General features: G+C 40.2%; 1 protein-coding gene across 1 annotated transcript in view; it reads right to left on the bottom strand.

The window, feature by feature from the left end:
* The window catches only part of KCNJ3 (potassium inwardly rectifying channel subfamily J member 3), a 150,714-nt gene extending 143,486 nt beyond the window's left edge, over positions 1 to 7,228 (bottom strand). The window contains exon 1 of the mRNA XM_058548999.1: positions 6,115 to 7,228. Within this exon, the coding sequence (XP_058404982.1) occupies positions 6,115 to 6,816 (702 nt within the window). The 5' untranslated portion in view covers positions 6,817 to 7,228. The remainder of the gene's footprint in view (positions 1 to 6,114) is intronic.
* Positions 7,229 to 21,603: the final 14,375 nt, after the last annotated feature.

Genomic DNA, 21,603 nt, shown 5'->3' with positions numbered 1-21,603 from the left:
CTTCATAATGAAAATATTGCTATTTAAAAGTAGTATTTCTATTATTCACATTTTAATTATATGCAAATGGGTATGTGTGGAACTTAAGGCTTGTGCCTCATTTTATAGTCGTATGTGCTAATTTCAAAGAAGCAGCTAACGCCAAATGACTCTGAACTCCCTTAGAGTCCAAAAAGGTCTACAAGATAATCAATTACCATTCTGACTATAGGTGGAAAAACAATCAAAAGTCCCAGCTGCCTGGAAAGGACTATCATGGTCATGTACTTTACAGACAAACAGTGTTCATATTACAGATGAAAGATTGTTGGGTACACATCCAAAGACACACACAACTCTGGGATACACATTTAGCACCGTCCTGGCATAAGTACATCCACATTTGGCTATCCTCCTTCTGGGAGATTTGTGACCAGTTGTCCACATGTATTCAGCTGGGACACACTTCACCAATACAATCAATCTCTTTGCTACCTTTCTCTCATCTCTCTAACCCTCACTGTGTTCTAATTATAACCATTGTGCTCTTTCCTAGCTCAGAGGGAGGCTTGGGGAATTTTGAATAAAACATGTAACCAGTAACATCTGACTCATGAGATGTCCCTTTATCATATTCTAAGGCTTGATCCACTCCCCACCACCTACTACAAGCGTCCACTGGAAAGGGTCGCTGAGGGCCAGTGGTCAGGAAAGAAAAAGAAAGAAAAGGAGGCTAAGACGGAGAGGGCTAGCCATTCTTGCCTGCCACCGCTCCACCATTTTATCTGTAATTTCACTTCTCCTCTTTTAATGTCCAATATGTCTATGCTGAATATATACTGAAGTCAGAAAGACAATCACATGGAATGATGTCAGAGTACTATCTAGAAGCTAAAATTAAGAAATAAGCCAAAAGCAGTTATCAGGATAAGGAACAAAAATGCCCTGCGACTCAAAACAGTTATGGAAACAGCTTTGGCACTCAGACCAAAATTACAGTCAGGTAGGGAAGAGTTTAGACCTAAATTTTATCGGGACTGCTACAATTAAATTGCACATTTCTTTTGACCCCTTAAGTGTGAAATCCATGAATATTCAGGTGAAAAAATACGACCAACATCAAATCTAAAACAAAGATTTTTACTGCCAAGCTAATTATCCCATAAAAATATGTTCATTTTTATGAAAAGAAAATACCTTATAGAATGGAATGTAATTTATCTTGTAATAAATTATGTGAGGCTTTTATACCATTCACACGAAAGAACAGCTTTATAATTCCTTGCGGGCCTTTTATGGAATTTATAATAACTGTGGACAGGATTTGTACCCCTTCTTGCACATTCCCCTCCTACTCATCAAACTCTCTCAAATCCATCAAATGCTTTTCCCTGCTTCTTCTTATCACTTGTTCTTACCTACTGCTGTTTATCTGTGGGTCTTTATGCCCCTTATTTCTGTTCACACTGTACTCCCCTGAGCACAAGCCACCCTGTACTTTTCAGGTACAATAGTAAAAATAAAAAACAAAACAACCTATTACTACTATTTAAAAAAGAATACTCATTATAGATTTTTAAAAGAACCCAAGTTTTATACCTACTGGATAATTACTGTACTTGTGTCAGAGAAAAGAAAGCTAGCCTAAATAGGAACTGTGTTTTTTTTAAAAGATATAATGAATCCACTTAAGAAACTCACCAGCCATTATGGGATCTAGCCCCAAGAGTTCTGGGGTACTTGGTCTTAGAATCCTTGTTTACTACAGCTTGTATGATGTTCAGAAGAACAGTTTTTTAATAGATATTCACTTGTGAGTTTACTTTTTTTTTAAAGGAGGTAACTAATTATCTCAAGAGTAAAAGTAAAGTGCAAATTGGCCAAGATCAACTGATGAAAAGAGTCAGTCATACAAAATAAGGTCATAGAGAGTCAAAAACATAATTGCATTTAAGTGCAAGCTATGGAATGAAGACAAACTAATAAATATATGAAAAAAATTCAGAAATCATGTGGTCCAGGAATCATTAAAGGATTAAGGTTAAAGTATTAACAAAATGTTAGGACATACGAAGAGGATGAAGAGCTTATTGTATTTGCAGACAGCAATTTTGTTTTTTATTGCATCTGTACTTGATCACCTTCCTATGAGGAAACCAGATAACATCCAATTTTGAGTATCCAAAATGGAGAATAATAAAGAGGAGCACAAAAATAATGTATGTGATACATTAGAAGATGACTATAAACCACTACCTTTCAATACATAAAAGCTAAGGGTTGCATAGCTGACCTCCTAGGAAAGAAAGAGGATGACTATTCACAATGAATAAAAATATAAAGCAATAAAATTATACTTCCATAAGAAAAATTTATCTATATATATTTATATAATGGCTTCTGGATAATAAGATTGTAAATTCTTGAACAATGTATCAAAGCAGATTATGTAAATCTTCCCTTAACAAGATGTAAGTCTAGGGCAGTCAACCATTAATATTAGATTTGTACAAAAGAGTGAGATCTCCAAATCTTTTAAACTCGATACTAAATTACAGAGTCCAACGTCTCTGTCATCCAACGTCTCTGTCATTAGTCTCAACTCCCTAATCCCGGCATTTTTATTGAAACTTTCAACTGGATGAGATAGTAACTTAACATGACTATGTTATTCATTAGTCCCTATATTCTAGGTTAAAAAAAAAAAAGAAGACAACTAAAATAAATTGAAAATTCAAATAAAATATCAACATGAGGATGAGAGGACGAAAAGAGAAAGACTATTCATCTTAAAAGAGCTTTCTACAGCTATATTTATAATAAAATTATAAATTTAAAGAATAACTTCAAATTCTAGCCTTTAATTTTTGTTTAATCTGCTTGCCTTTTTAGTAGAAAAATGACTGACCACTCCAGGCATAAAGTTGGAAGATCTATATTTGAATATCGAAGTAAATTCCAATATCTGCAAGACAATTCTTGAGACAAGAATTGAGTTGAAATAAAATTTGCTTTTATATAAGTGAATAATATAATTAAAAACTAGGCAGAAAAGTTACCAAAAAAACTTCCAACAAAACTTAGAGAATTCAAAAGAAATATGCATGGAAAATTTCATAGTAGAAAGGATTAGAAAGCCATATCCATGTTCTTACTGTCTTTCCAAGAGTAGAAAGTGCTTTATAATCATTATATAGAACTCATATTAATACTGATAAATGAGCTTTTATTCAGCAAATAAGAAAACAGCAATAGAAAAATATAAATAAAATTAAATTAGGTAACAGGAAGAAATATAGACCGTGATTACTATCATTAAATATGTTTTTTCTATATATTTCTAGATTTCTATATATTTCTATATTTTCTATATATTTCTCTGTATTAAAGATACATAAATCTCACATTTAAAATGTCAAATGGGTTAAAAGAGCAAACTGAATATATGTAATATATTTAATAAGAAGAATGTATAAGACAAATATCAAAATATTATTACTTTAAGATTTTGGTATAGCTTCTCTTTTAAAAATATAGTTGACTGTTTTAGGTCACTTCATCTCAGTCCCTAAGAGAAAATGGGATTAATTTATTAAAGGCAAATCTCCTCTGTAATTTTGCTGAATGTTTTTAGTTCCCTAATAAAACATAACTCCTTTTTAAGAAGTCTAAGGAAACAACAAGAACTATGAGAATTCGCTGTACCATGGCTACAGGAAAAATCAACTTCAAGCAAACTACACTAACTGGCTGGATAATGAGCTGCCACTGATTAACTTTCTTGCTTCGCCAAAAGCAGGCGAGAATTTCACTACAATTTTGTTTAAATATAAATTGACACCACATGTCAATCACTTTTACTTCCGGCACTTACATCTTCCCAACAAATCAAAAGTAAAGAATTTTATAAGAGTATTTACTTATTATTTTAATTAGATGTCGTTTTTTGTCACCTTGTGTTAATATAGCACCTTGCTCCAAATTTGTCAGTACTATAAGTCTTTTATTTGTTAAATCAGGACACTCCTTAGAGTATATGTGGTACATGGCCTTAGGCACACAAGTCATTATCAGTGTCCCGAACCATTGCAGAAACTGGGTACTTCCGATTCATTGTACCTTGTAAAACAAAAACAAAAACAAAAACAAAACAAAACTGATATGTAGATTAATTTTAATTATTTCTGGCCTTGTTAAAATAAAATTTAATAAAGTCCAAAAATATCTAAAATATGTTGTCATGAAAAGATATTTGTTTTAATAAATGACTTTATATGTTTGAAAAACTAGAAAACAGCAATAAATGACCTTTAAAGTCTAATTTTAAATTTCCAATAGACCAATCAATATGGGAAACTACTCTTCAATAAGAATCTCAATGGGACCCTTAAACATGGATTCCTTGACAGAGACTTTGCACTATATTAACAAAGTGTCCCTCTATTCCCTGTAGGCCTAACCTAAAGAGAGAGATTATATGCTTTGGTCTATTTGTAAAAACAGCACATATAACAAATACAACTGCAATAAACATGACTACAACCCAACTCCTTAGCCTGCTCCAACAGCTCGCTTAGTTCAAACAATGGTCAATAAGACATTATGCTAAGTTAAATAAAAAACTATATGCAGTTCACAGAAGTTTAATTATAAAGAATATGATCTACACAAATTATTTATTCATGGTTATCTTAATGAACATGTACATCAGAACCAGGTTGAAATTTTTCCACTATGCTATACAGAATTTAGTTTATTCACTGTCTGTAGCATGGTAAATATGCATATGATGTGGAGTGACAGGACAACGGAACTGCTTTCATTCCAACACTTTACTGAGTGACATGGTCAAGAGTAATTAGGGGAACATCTTATAGATGAATAATGTAAATGACACAAGAGCCAAACTTTTTTAAAGCACATTGTATCACTTTTAACTACAACATAAGTTGAGGCTGTGTGAAATGATATATACTTGTAGAGTGGAAATTGAAATTTCAAAGGCAAAATCTCAACTTAAATATTTATCAGATTTTCCTTTTATTAAGGCTAAGTTCTGAATCTGGCCATGGTTCTCTATGCAACCTCAGATAAGTTTTTAAGGTTTTATTTGAGGTCATCTTTTTCAACTTATGAACATTGGGAAACTACCTAAGGCAAATTTCTCACAAAGATGACACAGAGAGAACTGGGCTTTTATCTCTCATTCCCAGACTCTAATTGGGTGAGTGATTGCATTGGGCTTCTCTTCTTGTCTGTAGTGGTGCCCTCTAACGACTAGATGGACCTGACTTTAATAACCACTCCATGAGCAATTTGTTTTAGCATTTACACTGCTGATGGTAGGAAGCAATCTTCTTTAATGGATGCTGAAAAGCTTCAAGTGAAATCTGTAATTGACAAAGCCTTCATAGAAGCAGGCAATTAAGAATAAAATTAACAAGAGGCTCTACAGGAAAAGCACTCAAGCTTTCACAGAATACTTCTCTAGGAAAATATTTAGTAAAAATAAAAATTTTAAAGAACCAGATGTTGTTTCTTTTCACTTTATTAACTGCTTCTCGGGGCTGTGTGCTTCTTAAAAAATGACCACAGATGGAGTTAATGTTATAGGGTCTAGAGGAATAATTCACCTACTGGTATTATTAGGGGGAAAAGAAAGAAAGAAAAAAAGCCCTAAGTGCAAGTTGAGGCAAGTTCAGCACCTATATCTTCAAAATAAAAGCTGTTCAGTTTTAGTACCCCAAGTTTAATGGAGTAATATATTGACAACAAATCAAAAGTGCTCTAAAGAGCAGAGCTGCTAAGGGTAGGGAGCAGAACGGAAATCTCATTTACCTCAGGGCTCCAAGAGCCAACACCACTCCGTAAGTGTTACTAGTCTAGAAAGTGATACAAGCACATCCGAATGATGAATATAAATAAGAGCATGAGAGTGAGTGGCAAAAGGACAGAACTGTCAACTGCGCTCTCTTTGCCCAATCCTCCAGCACCCCCCACCCACCCACCCAAAAAAGGAACTTTACCTGCTGTGATAGGTAAGACTAGGGGGCTGGGGGGTGGTTCTCAGGTGAGTTAATTCCCGTGTTTAAAGGTTGGCGGTGGCCAGGCGGGGAAGGGGCGGGTAACACTTACTTTGAGCAGCTTGCAGCGGATCTGCGCGGAGACCATGTGGCTGTTGCGCAGGTTGCCCACCCGGAACATGAGCGTGAGTTTTCCGTCCCTCATGGAGATCACCGCGTGCTCACTAAACATCAGGGTCTCCGCGCGCTTCTTGGGCTGGGACATCTTGATGAACATGCAGCCGATGAGGAAGGCGTCCACGATGGAGCCCAGGATGGACTGGAAGAGGAAGAGGATGATGCCCTCGGGGCACTTGTCGGTGATGTAGCGGTAGCCATAGCCTATGGTGGCCTCCGTCTCGATGAAGAAAAGGAAGGCGGAGGGGAAGTTATAGACATTAGCCACGCAGGGCGTGTAGTTGCCGACGTGGGCTTTGTTCAGGTCGCCCCGGGTGTAGGCGATCACCCACCACATGGACGCCATGAAGAGCCAGGCCACGGTGTAGGTGAGGATGAAGATAAAGAGGTTCCAGCGCCACTTGAGGTCCACCAGGGTGGTGAAGAGGTCCGAGAGGTAGCGGCTCGTCTCGCTGCCCAGGTTGCCGTGCTGCACATTGCACCGGCCGTTCTTGTCCACGAAGCGCTGCCGCTTCTTCTTGGGCACAAGCTGCTGCTGCGGGCCCTGGCCCGGCCCCTGGGGCTGCAAGCCCGAGCCGCTGGACGAGGTGGTCACTACCTGGTAATCGTCCCCAAATTTCCTTCGGAGTGCAGACATAATACGGAGGGGCGAGCCAGATTCAAACACGAAGCGAAGGCGCAGGAGCCGAGCGCTGCAAACCAGCACCAATAAGGAGGTGGGGGCGGGGGAGAAAGGGGGGACAAAACCGAGAGCGCCTGGGGTGGGGGGCGCACCGGGCAGGTAGCGGCGGTCTCGGCCCCCTGCAGACGCCTCTCCTCCCCTGGGACGGAGGCTTTCTTCCAAGCCGAGTCTTAAAACAGAAAAGTGTTCTCTTGCACTCAAGGCAGGAGAGATGCAAGGACCAGGAACCCAAGCGCGATTTTGCCTCCAAGCTTTTCGAGGCTTCTCTTTTCTTCCCCCATCACCGGCATCCCGGGCCACCTCTTGCCTTCCCACAGCGCTCCTGACTATCCTGCAGCACTCCCAAACTGTCTGTTTTAAAAGCAATGAGTTGACAAGAGAGTCCCACCCTACCTGCCAACTCGCCAGGCTGCCGAAGCTGCGCTACCTGCTTGTACCAGACCCTCCCCCCTCCCCGCCGCTCCCCTATCGCCCGCCCCCCGGGACGGCTCCCCGCTCCCCCCGGCGCTCCCGCCTCCTATCTTTTGGCCAAAATCCCGCCCAAAAGCATGTCTGCCGGGCACCAGTGTAACACCCCGCTACCCACGCTCTCCGGGCTCAGAGTCCCCCGCTATGGACTCCACAGACCTGTCCGCCTGGCGTCCGCTGGCCGCCGAGTTTCCGCGGGCGCCGCCCGGGCTCTCGGGCTGACCCTCAAGCGCCCCCAAGCCGCCCCCGCGCGCAGCGGAGACGCGGCGGTGAGCGAAACCCGAGCACTCACCCGGCGGGAGAGGGCAGGAGGCGGCGCGGCGGGAGGCGGCGGCAGCCTGGCCTCGCACTGCGCTCGGGGCTGTTTTCCTCGCCCCCACTTTTTCTGGTGGGCGCCAATGCAGGTCCCGCAAGCTCCGCACCTTCCAGGAAGCACCACGCTGCCCCCACCAGAAGGATCCTGGCGCACCGAGTACTGGCTGACTTGGGCGCGGGACTTGGGAGTTCCCGGGGGCTGTGCTTTCCTAGCAGGCGACCGCGGTGCTGCTGTACGGGGTTCGAGCCTCGGGCTGCCGGTCAGACTTTCAGGTTAAATACTAGCGCCGCTCCAGCTTTTCCTCTGCTTCACGGTCCCCGCCTTTGCCAGTTCCTCTGCCCCCGACTCGCCGTCCGCGGCTCGGTGGCCCCCGGTGGAAGATACGAGGCGCGAACAGGGGCGGCGGGAGCGCGGTGTATATGCTGGTGCGTGTGATCAGCTGCAGAGCCGCGCTAGCCCCGCCTGTCCCTGCCTTCCCCCGCTGCTCCGCCAGCCTATATTGCACCTCCGCGCCTCAGTTGAGCCTGCAGTGTCTGGCAGCTCAGGAAAAAGCGAGCCCCTCCAATGAGAAGGGACTCTAAATCTGCTCCCAAACGCCAGCCAACTCTCCTTCTCCGCTCCCCTGCATCAGTCAGAAAGCCCCCAGCAAACAGCAAATGCTGCTCTCTGAAAGGAGAGAAGTACAATATGTCTCTATAACTAGGGCTCTCAGTTAAACGGATGCCTGGGTTTAGGGATGCATCATAAACCAAGATCCCAACTGGCTCTGAGATAAGCATGTCCAGACTCAAAGTTGCAAGTAGCAAAGGGGTCCTCAGGATGGGAACAGAAAGGAGGGGAGACACTAAGGGGAAGGCTCCCAATCCTCCCTGAAAATGGCTCTATTAGACAGACTCAGAATGTCCAGAGTTAATGTGTGGCTGTAACTGAGGGAAGAAGGCTGGGTTTTAATGGCCCAGACCTGGCAGTTAACTTAATGGAGGGGCAAAGTGCAGAAATAGCTAATATAGTGCTCATGGGTAAATACCATCTTATTTACCACTTCATGTTTGTTTTAAAATGCCATGGTATCTTATGGCATATCCCATTCAGTCCAGATACATAAAACTGATTTTATTAAAATATCATCAAATCATGAGGTCATAAAAGCAAAGGGCTGCTGTGAGACTCCCATGCAAAGGAATGTCAGCACATAATCACTCTACCAGTCCTCGGCCAATAGCTACTCCCTTCTACCTCTGTACCCCTGAGCCTGCTGCAGGTAAGCCTTGCACCTTGTCAGCTGTCAGCAGAGGACTCTCTCACTGTCATTTGGTTAAAACATCTATCCTGAGTTATACACTCTTCTCCTGCAGGCTCTCCAATAAGAGGTCAGTAACTCTGTTATTCTTTAGGGTTACATAAGAAGGGACAGCGACACTGTGGGAAGTGGAAACTGCTCTGGGCCTAGAATCACAAGACCTGATTCGCGTCCTGGCCCTGCCAGTTACAAACTCTGTGACCTTGCGCACGTAGCTAAACATCTTGGAGCCCCAATTTTCTCCTCTGAAAGACTGGGAGTTTTAACATTTCCCAAAGTGGGTATGAAAAAAAGAGAATGGTGTGGTTTCATTAACTACTTTTGCTGCAAAGAATGTTGTATACTGGGCTGTGAAGTTGCGACAAGGCCAAGAGGTTAGGAATGAGTTTTTGGGGTTGGCCCCAGGCTGTGAACTAACACATATATTCTCCTCTCATCTCTGACTGCTCTCCCCTAACTCGCTATGCCCTTGCCAGGCTGGCTTCTTGCAATTCCTAAAACCTACCAAGTCATAATCCTCATCTTTGCACCTGTCTGTTCCCTCTACCTGGAATGTTCTTGCCCTGTGGCTTCATGTTACTGGCTCCTTCAGTCTTCAGCTCTCCCCCTAAATGCGTCCTCCTCAGGGAGGCCTTCGCTAGCCTCCCAGGCACTTCCTGTCAATCAGCTTGGTTTGTCTTCTTCATAAGACTTTTTTTCTAGCCGCCATTTTCTTCGTTTGTTTGTTATCTCTCTCCCCTCTTCATCACAGTCGCAGAATGTAAGCTCTAGGAGAATAAGGACCTTGTCTGTCTTGTTCACTCCCATGTCCCCAACACCTGGAACACTGCCTGTCACATGCTAGATCCACAATAAATATTTGTTAGATCAATAACATGTACCGATCTATGTCACGAGGAACTCCACCTACATTGAAACTCTCTCTCAGTGATACAGAATTAAAAGTTGTCACTAAATCAGGTCACCTATATGATAATATAAAAGAACATGTAAACTAAAAAGGAATACTTCCTGTGCTTGTTAGCTTTAGCATTGCTATTCAATCTGCTGCCAAATCCTTTTGATTGTACAGCTACAATATCACTCCTATGATTTACTTTCTCTCTTTAAAATATGCCACAAACCTTCTTTAAATCCCCATTTCATTTTAGGTCCAAAATCAAATTATTTTCTTGCCTTTAGTCTTGCACTCTTTCAAATTGTGCTGGATAGTGTTACTAGATCTGTCTCCTTAGAATCATATAAGTTTAGCAGTAACCAGAAAGTTCTCTGATTATTTCATTGGGTCTTTTCATCTCCAAGCTTTTAAATATTCCCACTTTTTAAAACACACTTTTCTATGAAGCACCTTTTCCATTTTCCAACAACAAAATTATAAGCAAATAATTTTATACTTCAGGAGACATGGTTTAGTCTAAACTTCTCATTTTACAAATAAGCAAATTCAGGCTAGAAAGAGAAAATAACTTGCTCAATGTCATAGACTTGGTAAGTGGAAACTTTGAGATTTGAACCCAGAACAATATATCTCTGGAACCTGGGTGCTCTGCCATCCCTTACCGGGTGCCTGGAAAGGAGTCTAAGATTCCTAATCCAAAGCCAGGGTCTCCTTCCACTATGCCATTCTTCTCATATAGGTTGAGATCTAAGGTCTTCCAAAATATGGCCTAACCTCTCTTTCCTAAATTATCCCCTACCTTCTCTTTAAAGTGGGCTCTTGACTGTTAGTGAGTCTCCAAACATGCCTCATATTAACTTCACTTGCTCAACTTCTTTCCTGTTACTTAAATATCCTTTTTCTATCCCTGCAGAGTCCAAATCATCATCACTAGTATGTCAGGGAAGGGAAGAATTTCTTCAGCTTTTATTTCAAGTGCCACCTCCTCCATGGAGCTTTACCTTATCCTCCCACTAACAGTAATCTATCCCTTCTCTGAATTCTCATTTCCCTAGATTTGCAGTGTGGCATTTTTTACTTTCTAGAGTGTATCTGAGCTCAGAATTCATCAACATTTCCTCTATAAAAGGGCAAGCACCCTGAGTATCCACCTCTTAATATTTTGATACCATCCAGTCCTCCAGCTGTCCAACCTTGCCTTGCACGTGGTAAATATTTAATAAATTTTTACAGACGGCTAAGATTTACTGAGCCTTAATGTGTCAGGCAACATGCCTGGAACATTCTAGTTAGTATTCCCATTATATAGCTAGAAAGAAGGTAGAGCAGGGATGCCAAAACATGTCTGCCCGTTTTCAAGATCTCTATTTTTTTAGAGAAACAGTACTGCCTGATAAGTTAAATATTTTTCAGGATGCCATCATGTCACACTTTAAATGTGACTGAACCTTTGACCTATTTGTGACATTGAGTCCAACTCCTTGAAAATGTTTAAAGATGAACGAAGCTCATCTTCCCCTTTCAGGACAACTGCCTCCATGATGAGTTTCTGGAGGGCAGCCAGCCGCATGGTGCCGAGGCCAGGCAGGATGTGTGGGGAATGGATGACAGAAGGCCACTTAATCAGGTGCTGTCTGATGAACTGAAGTGAAACACTGTAAACAGAATGGGTCAAAGGAAGGAGAGCACACAATTTCATCCAAGGCCACAAACCCAGAAAAACCTGGAAAATATAACTACAAGATACGCAATCATCTGGAGTCTACCATTTAAAGATAGGGTGGCAGATTATAAACAAACGACCATACAGTGCTTGGAGATAGGGGGATGGCAATCAAAGTTATATTTAACAGCAAACTCAGTTAAAAGCAAGCTACATATTTATTCTGCTCAGAAAGTACTTCTGGCAATGTCTTATTTGCTGTGTCCAAAATTAGTAATATCATGAATAACTATAACTTCAGAAGTGAAGGATATGATTCTGTGTTTTATACTAAAAAGGCATGACTTTGCACATGCATTCACTGTATTATGTAACTGAACAGTGTGTGGAAAAGAGTACATTTAATGTAAAAGAATAAAACCTTTGCCCCTGAGAAGTCTAAATTCTAAAAATGACTTAATCGGCCAACTGTGAAAAAAGCATGCCTTTGAACATCTCTGTACCTGGAGTCTGTCTTCTCGTCATTCAGTTATTGCCACTGTGACTCCCACCATGTGATAGTCTGCATGGGCAGAAATATTAATTACTCTCAGGTGAAAATGGCATTATATTTAATACTTCTTTACTCCTAATCCTACCATTCTCCAAAGTACAGTGAATTGATGGGCAGGCCTGGGGATCTGAAGCTCTTATGCTTCAAAAAGTGACACATTCCCATTGCCACCATAAGTTCTGCTATATCTGGGAAGAGGTCACTCTTTGAAATTCTGTATGCAATTTTGAGCAATAGGATGGTGTTCCTTTTTTTTTTTTAACCCTCCTAAAAAAAGAATACTGAAGTTATTTTCTCTCTTGCCAAAAAAAGAAGAAAAAATGAAAAGGAGAAATCAGTTTGAGATTTGATTGCGCAGACTTGAAAATAGAGGCATCGCCATACCACAGTGGATGACTCATCCGGCCCTTCATCTTGGCTCCAAACTCTGGCCTCTGCCTGAGGATTCAGAGAAAGGCAAAATGCCATTGTCACTCAGAGGCCATTTATTTAGCAAGGTTTTCCTGACTTAAACCCTTTCTTTACTCCAACGCTGTACATGGGAGTACTCTGGTTTATGAAAGAATAAAGGCTTTAAAAAAGTCTTCCAGAACTCAACATCAGTTAAAAAAAATTATTTTATTAGACACAAGGGTTCATTGGCAGGGCATCAAGGAAAAATAACAATTTCCTTTCCTCATCCATGTCAATCGAAGTTATACTTCTGAGGATTTCTCCCCTGAGAACAGCAATAAAGTCCAAGATGTCAAAATATATACAAGAATGTTGCTTAGTTTAAAATAACAGACACTCAATGTGCACAAACCGTGTGCCTAACAGTATGCCAAAGGTTGTGCAGGTCAGAAATGATGACAACATCATGCCAACAAAATATATTAACAACAACAATAATAAATACAATGTGGTAGGCACTTAAAGGAAGAGCATTGCTTTATTAACATTCAGAGGAATAAGTCTCTTTAGGAACTACTGCTCCAGCTAGTGTGAGTTTTCCAAACCTATCAAACTGGAGTCACTTACATTTTGTTAAGCATCAAATTATCTCTGTCCACACCCCTATGTTCATTGCAGCATTATTTACAATAGCCAAGACTTGGAAGAAACCTAAGTACCCATCAACAAATGAATGGATAAAGAAGATGATATATAGATAGATAGGTAGGTAGGTAGGTAGATAGATAGATAGATACATAGATAGACAATGAAATATTACTCAGCCATAAAAAAGATGAAACTGTGCTGTTTGTGACAACATGGATAGACCTTGAGGGTATTATGCTAAGTGAAATAAGTCAGACGGAGAAAGACCTTATGACTTCACTCATATGTGGAAGATAAATAAACACATAGATATGGAGAACAGATTGGTGGTTACCAGAGGGGAAGAGGTGGGGACAGCTGAAAGGAGTAAAGGGGCACATGTGTACGGTGAAGGAGGGCAATTAGACTTTTGGTGGTGAACATGATGCAGTCTATATAGAAGTCAAAATATAATGATTGACACCTGAAATTTATACATTGTTATAAACCAATATGACCTCAATAAAAAAAATTATGTCCGTCCAAATGACTCTATTTTAGAAATCTGAAGGTAGATTTTTAATGACTAGATTTCTAAGAGATAAGGTTTCTACATAATTGGAATAAGATAAGAAATAATTTGTACTCATCTTATAGAGCCTTACAAACATGTATTAAAATACTGGAAGAAAAAATAAAAACTAGCATTTTGGAAGTAGTAGAGTAAATTTTTCATGCTAATTTTCTGTGTTAGTGTACATAGAAAAGATTGGAATTATTTTACCCTATTGGAAAATAATAATACAACTTTTGTAATTTTTTTAAAAAATGTTAAAAATGATTGACAGATTGTGTCAGCACAGTTTATCTGGGAAGCAGATAATGAGACAAAGCTAGAAGGGCAAAAGATTTCTTAGAGAGTAATGCCAATGAAAGATAAAAGGGTAAGGAACAGGATGAAGCAGAGAGAGCCTTTGGACTGTCATGCTGATCTGACACCAATGAAAGGAAAGGTGGGAGGAGGCAGAATTAAGTAGAGAGACACTCAGACTATGATGCAAATTCGATAAAGTCTTGGCCAACTTAATGGGGAGCTCTAGAGCAAAACTTGCCCAATATAATAGTACCATGTTGGGCAGAGATGGCCCTATCCTAACGTGCCTGCTGAGCTGTCATTGGCTGGGGGCCGCCCTCGGAAGAACATGACTTCAGGTGAATGCTGCATCAGATTGGGAAAGGTGCTGTTGCTGGAGGCCATCAGCTAAATGCACTCCTTCCAGTCGAAGGGCAAGTTCTTCTTGAAGGGAGATCAAGTGGCGCATCTTCATGGCTGCCAGATGGAGTAGAATTCTGAGTGGAAGTGGAAAGTGTGTGTCTCCAGAAGTTTTGTTACAAATATACAGAAATACTAGTATAGTCTAACCAACTGACTATGAATATATGCATAAATCTTCAGTTTTGTCCTAGTATAATCACATGAATCTCTTTTTTGGGGGGTTAGGGGGGTTGGTGATAGCCCATGGCACGTTGATCTTATCTTTGTCTTGTCTTTTGTTATAGTCTGCTACAGGGTAGGAATATACATATATATTTAATTTCTTTTAGCATCTTGCAATACTGAGGCTGCATTAAGACTGCATGAAGGAGAGGGAGAGATGAGAGTAATGGAGCAGTTGGGCCATAGGACTGGTGAGGGGAATAAAGGAGAAGCCAGTAAAGCACGAAAGACCTTGAAGGACAAAGGGATGGAGAACAGAACTCAATGTATCTGAGGCAGATACTGTAACCCTGGTGAGAAAGGAAGGGAGAACAATGAATAGAATTTTCTGAAATCCAATTGCCCTGTTTATAGTTCCCAGCTATGTATTAGAATCACCTTGGGATTCCGCCCCAGATAATTATATCAGATTCTCCGGATATAGAGTCCAGGCATCAGTATTTTTCAAAAGCTCCCTTGGTGATTCTGACAGCACAGCTCAGATTGAGACACACTGATCTGTGGGAACTGCATGCCTGTCAGCAGAGAAGCTTCCCTGGGAAATGACACACATGGAAGTACTATCAGTCTTCCTTCCCCACTGCTGCGAGCCCTCATCCTTTGGCACCAGAGAGAGATAGTTGGGATTGGTAAACCCTGGTCCTCTCCACTCTCACAAATCGACGAGTCCGACATGTGTGGATCCAACCTTAAGGTGACAGGAGCATCTTCCCTCATTGGAAAAGCTCCTGAGCAAAGCAGGACACATTGGGTTGATTGCGGGTTAATCCAGTCCTACCACCCACAGTCGTAAATAATGACAGGAATGGAGGAATTGGGAACAACTGAATTGTAAAGCCCCTAAATGTTTTCAGTTTTTTTTCATTAATAATGTTTCTGCTACTTTCTGTAGATGTGGATGTGAATATAAAAATTCTGCCTTTATAATCTCTTTGCCACTATTTATCATACTTTCCCAAATTAAAAAAGGAAAAAAGGAAGGGAAGGAGGAAGAAAGAGAAGAAAAAGGACAAAAATTAAAATTCTCACGAAGAACCAATAAACTCACGGAAGAGCACATCGCTGATAAAAGTGTTTGGCCACGTTGTCAGTGAGCAAAGCTGGGATCAGCAAAGCTGGCCGTTTGCTTTATACCATGTGACTATTTGGAGAGAGAGGGGTGGAGAAGAATTACAGAAATAAAGACAATAACCACTAGGAACTAGGATGTCATTTTTACACATTCATTTCTAGAATTCCTCCCAGTCTTTACACCGGGAAACCTCTCAATAATTTTGGTTTAGCTTTTCATTCCCGGAAAGATAACTGCTTTGAGTTCACCCAGTAAAATGACAGTGTAAACTCACCCACTTTAGTGATTACCCAGTAATCCACAGCTCATCTTCATATTCCCCATGAGGTAATGGAAGAGGCCCTGAGGATTAGTTTAACGCTGGAGTGGGAATGCATTAAAACTCTCCACTTCCATGTTATGTGGTCCCTCCTCTGACCTACAAAGTAGGTGCTTAAGCAATTCAAATTTCCAGTTGAATAAGTAGCAATTATTGTTCAAAACTGATCTGAAAGTAAAAATTGTACCCAATTCATTCTTGGGGAGCTTCTACTATTTATTATGACCCCATAGATAATATTGTAGCTCTAGAAACATCTTGTTATTGAAGTAATAATTAAATGTAATGGTTCTCTAAAGCTACTCTTTTTCCTCCTCTCCTCCCTATCTACTAGTTGGAAAGTCTGTTCTACAAACAGAGCTTACAGGATTGACAGATTTTTAAGAAATGAGTGAATTTCTCTATTAGAGAGCGTGGATGGATATTATCACTCTATTAAGCATATAACATAAGGAAGATGCCTGCTGTTCAACATTTACATTCAGAAAATGTAATGTAATTACCTTTACTGAATGTAATTCACTATTGTTTTTGTTTTGCATCAAGCTGAAAGATCAAATAAAGAAATAAAAACATGCTGTGAAATGACCAAATAATGAATTAACTTCCTGCATATGTAGAGAGAAACTTCTTCCAGTGAGGTCTTTCTAATAAAATCAAAGAATAGAGATGTAACAATTAGAGAAAGGGGGAAAAAGGAAGTAAGATGGAAGAGAGAGGTCAGAGCCCAGTTCTAGCTAGCAGTAGAGTACATATTCTTTTTTGCATTCTGTGAGGCCGGAGTGGCTGCTGATGAAATGTTCTCCCATATTCTGTCAATGTCAGAATGCAAACATCACTAAATAAACCCTTATGTCAAAATGTCGCATAGTGATTATTTATGCTTCTCTACAACACCAGTGAATGACAAGCCTGCCTCTATGTCTGTGAAAGGTTGCATACCAATTGTTAGAGGTAACATGGATGAAGGACAATGTAGTCATCAGAATTCATTTAAATTGTGCCGCTAAATTAGATATGTTATCAGTGGCCAACAGAGTAAATACTACTGTGATTCTCTAGAAAGAAAAATATTATTAAACAATTTAATGCAAAGCATTTTATAATTAACAAGCATTTCTGAATCTCTGCTATCAAGTAGATAGTCACACTAAAAGAGAGATGTCATTTATGTTTCTTCTTCATTTATTCATTGCTTCACAATATTCCTTCTTCTGGAATTGAATTTGGGGTCCAGAGTTTCAGAGGAGATTGCAATTACTAATGAAGTTTGGATAACACAGAACAAACTCAAATGACACAATGATAAAGTCTTTGTAATATGTACACAAAGCGACGAAGATGCTCAGCCCCTTATTTGTTCCTAAATTCCATACTGTCTCCTGTTCCAGCTCTACTCGGTAAGGAATAAGAGGCATAGCATTGGTCAATGGGGCAAAAACATGTATTGTGAAAATATCTTGTAAAATCAATCAGTAAAATATGTAAGAAAATTATAAATCTATCATACATGTTAAATATTAAAGAATAACTAAAAGACAATGTTTTATTAGGATAACATTCTATTAACATTCCACTCTGTCAATCATGTGGACACATACTGACACATTAAATGCTCAAAACACGATTTAAAAGCTATCTAAATCACTATGACTTTTAGGATCTTGACTAAGAGCTCTGATGCTGCCCTGGGATTGTTGAAGTGTGAATCCTTGCTTTGAATTTTCTGGCTGTGTGATCTTAGGCAAATTACTAAACTCTCTGTGCTTGGCTGTTCTCATTATTAAGTGAAATAGAAATAACATCCAACGCTTTGAGGTAGCTTGATGTGAGAACTAAATGAGAAAATCTACATGAAGCATAGAGCCTAATATCTGGCACAAAATATTTTCAAGGTCAGTGAAAAACACATTCAAAAATTATCTTTAAATGAAGATAAAATCCACATGGAGAACTTCTAATATGCTTCTAGGCTGTTAGCCTAGAGATGATTTTATAGCCACAGAAATTTACCAAAATTAAAGCAATAACTAAATTCAAAATATTTCTAATGTTTCCACCCTCTTTTTTGACATCATACGTTCTCAAGTTATAAACTCTGTTTTCTCAACAGAAATAAGACTGTGCATGCTTTTACTCCCTGCATGTGTATCTTCCATTTTCCTCTTACTCTCTTAATGTTGGCTGTATCCCGTTATCCTACACTGGCTCTGCTATTTGTGGTCTAATAGACACTTTCATTCACTCTTATTCATGACACCTTTGCCCAGGGATGGGAGGAGAAATCCACTTACCATCACATTCCACCTTTGACTCCCCCACACAAACAACCTGGAAGAGCTTGCCTGTATATAAGAAAAGAATTGGCTTCTTAGCAGTCCAACCAAAAGATAGTTCCCACCCACTCTCAACAACAACAAAACTACCACTAGAAGCAAAGCAGAACAAAACCTTCCTTAAATTTTTTCTATAATGAAGCGGTGAAAGATTTATTCACCAAAACACTTCTAATAAAGTGCAAATGTTTGGGCAGACTCTGGGACTTCTGGAAGTAAATGGAACTATTGCAAGGTAAGACCTCAAAAATTGCTCATTACTCCTGCGAGGGAGGAAGAAGGACAAGAGGAAGAGAAAAAACAGTGAGAGTGCATCAGCACTGGATGGGGACACCTGTGACTCTGGCAGGTGACTCCTCCCAGTGAGAGTCTTGAAAATTCCCAAAGTTCCTCAATCTGATGATTGTTTTTGAATCCAATGAAGTGCCTGGAATTCACACTCACCCTGATACAGTCAAGACGGTACTTGCGGGTGCAAAAGTTGAAAGATGAAGAGATGCAGGAAGAAATAACCCCTAAAAACAGAGAAATCTGTTGGAGGGCTTTGGATTGGATAAGGCCATAAGGTTCAAATCCAGTTGAAATAGTTCTTTGAGGGGCAATGAGTTTCCAGGATGACCCTTGCTTTGTAATCCTGATTTTGTATTTTGGATTCATTTAAAAACATTTTCCTCACTAATTCAAAGAGACCAGGGACTGCACCAAATCAGCTTTTTCACTATTAACCTTTTATTGTGTCTGTGTGTTACAAGGTGACACACCTGAAAAAAGAGTATTTTGAAATTCAGAGATAGGAGTGGGCGAGGCTATTAAAATAACTGTGCAAATAGCAATCTAGAGACACTAGCGGAGTATTGCAAATAATGACTTTAGAAACAAAACCCACCTAACATAATAATGCACATTTAAATTGGGGCTATTCAAAGGCAAAATAGCTGTACTATAAAAAGTGTTACTGAAACTTCAATTGTACTTGCCTTTCAAATGATGTGAAAAGCTGTAACTTCAGGGTATGCCTCAAATAAAAGCAAAGATCTGCAGCAGTGATACAAAATATATATACAGTCTCCCGAGAAACATCATTACGCACATATTCTAGAGCAAGAGAATTTCATTTTCAACAGCAAGGACACTTAGAAGTAATAAATTAATTTTATGCAACTGTTATGATGAGAGTGTGGGGAAGACAAAAATTTAGCATTGAAACTATTTTTTCCAAAATTGCATATTATTCACCATCTATTTGCAAGAAGTTAGGATTGACTGCACTAATACTAGGGTTACTGTTAATAGTTACCAATGCTAAATTACTCATGACCCTAAGCACCTTCTAGAACTGTGATTGGAGGTAGAGGAGAATAAAATTCTTGAAACTTATTCTTAAAAAGAAAGCTTGTGAAAGAGGAAAAGTAAGACAGATAAAAACAGAGCTAACCCTGTTGAAGTTGGATTGGGGCACAGAACCCCACCAACTTAGACCTTTCCTCCTGTCTCATGGTGGTCCCCAGGAAAGCTGAGGAAACTATAGGGCTCTGAGGGGCATAGTCCATCATCCATGACTTTCTGGAATTAATCAATGAATTGGAAGGGAGGTGGGGTGATGGAGAGATGCCAACTTCATCCTAAATTGTATTCACTTCTGGAATTCTCTCACATTTGGATGAATGATGAGGCCAACCTAATAAAAATGAATTCCTTGAGGGACTTGAAAGCCTCATGAAAAACAACTCATTCCTTCAAGGGAAGAAGGAATGAGGCTGAGAAGCTAGTAACAAAGCCTTAGTCATAGAGGGATGAGCAATTCTGCCATAGGTTACCTGTCACACAAAATATCTCTCATCCAGGCACTAATGGTCTAACATAATATATAAATCTTACAAATGTGCTGGTGTGGGAAAGGGTTGATGAGGTTCTAAATAAAAAAAGAATAGATTGTTTCTTTGAGAATTCTGTGGGGAAAAAAAAAATGTTGATTATAAACATCATGCTTTGGTACCCTTGTGGAAAAGTGTTAACACAGCAGGAGAGAGTTGCTTTGAAAAAGATTGGTTTCTGAGCACTGGGGTATCCAAAGAAGGCCTAGCCTAGCTGCTGTGGGATGAAGTGGACTTGATCCCAGTTTCAGAACAGGGGTGAGGGATGTCACAGCTGAAGAGTGAAATGCCCGTAGAGGCATCTCCATACACAGTTCCCAAGAACTCCAAACGCAGGACCCAAGAAAAGTGACAGAGTTGGCAGCATACAGAGGTTTCCTCTCTGTGTGGTACCTTCCATTCTCTGAGACAAGTCAGAAGAGGAAAAAGAAAAAACAAGCCTATGTTACTTGACCAGCCCTAGACTTACACATCAACAATAATGATTAACCACCAGAAGTTTCCCCTAAAAATGTGATGGATGGTGGAAGTTGCATTAGTTGAAAGAGAAAATGCTGGGATCAAGTGGCAATGGAAAAGAGGTTAACCAAATAGAACAGGATTATATAATCTTTACTCTTTCAAGTGTTAAGAAAATACTTGGTCAAATACAATCTCTACTCATTTACACACACTCTGTCCTTGCCCCCTCCTGGAATATTCCAGTCATTCCTCATTGTGCTAAGTATAGAACCATGGCCCTTTGCAGCTCACATAATAGTAGGTATCCTTCCGGCCTGGTTGCCTAACAAGAGACTGGATGTGTGGGTTTCCCCATTTTCTTCTTTTGTGTGAAAAGCTGGTGCTACATTATAAGACAAATAAACATGAGAAGTTATTATGGAATCACTGAGAATAGCATTGCTTCAAAGGACAATCCATTTGGAGTCACTGGAAGAGAGATAAGGCAATGGAAGCCACGTGTTCTATGTTCATGAGGTGGCAGGGAGCTGACTTCTGCCTCGATTCAGTGCTCATGGGACTAAATTTGTCTTCTTGAGGAGGTAGACACATATACGATAAGAAAATCTGAGTTACTAGACTGGAAATTTGAGTAGAGAGAACAGTCTCCCAGGTGTGCTCCCGACACAACCATTAGGTGCTGGTTCATGCAGTGCCTCTCTTTGAGCCACCTCGTTCCCCCTCAGCATCTCCAGTGTGCCCTGCTCTGGCATCCACCACTGTCTGAGCTTCCTTGTCTCATGTTCATGAAGTGACAAAGAATTAAAAGGACTTGAACCTCATTAAGGTTTGACTGAAGATTTTCCCTTTTAAAGATATTTTGAGTGTTCTTTTTGCGAACTCTCAGTGTTCCTCTGCTTCTGTCCTCCAATTGCAGATGGACTTGGACCTTGCTGGCTGCCTATAACTCCTTCCTGGGCTTTA

This window comes from Diceros bicornis, chromosome 10 (assembly GCF_020826845.1).
Source record: "Diceros bicornis minor isolate mBicDic1 chromosome 10, mDicBic1.mat.cur, whole genome shotgun sequence".
Lineage (NCBI taxonomy): Eukaryota > Metazoa > Chordata > Mammalia > Perissodactyla > Rhinocerotidae > Diceros > Diceros bicornis.
The sequence above is the reverse complement of the archived record's forward strand: the minus strand, read 5'-3'. Positions and strand labels throughout refer to the sequence as shown.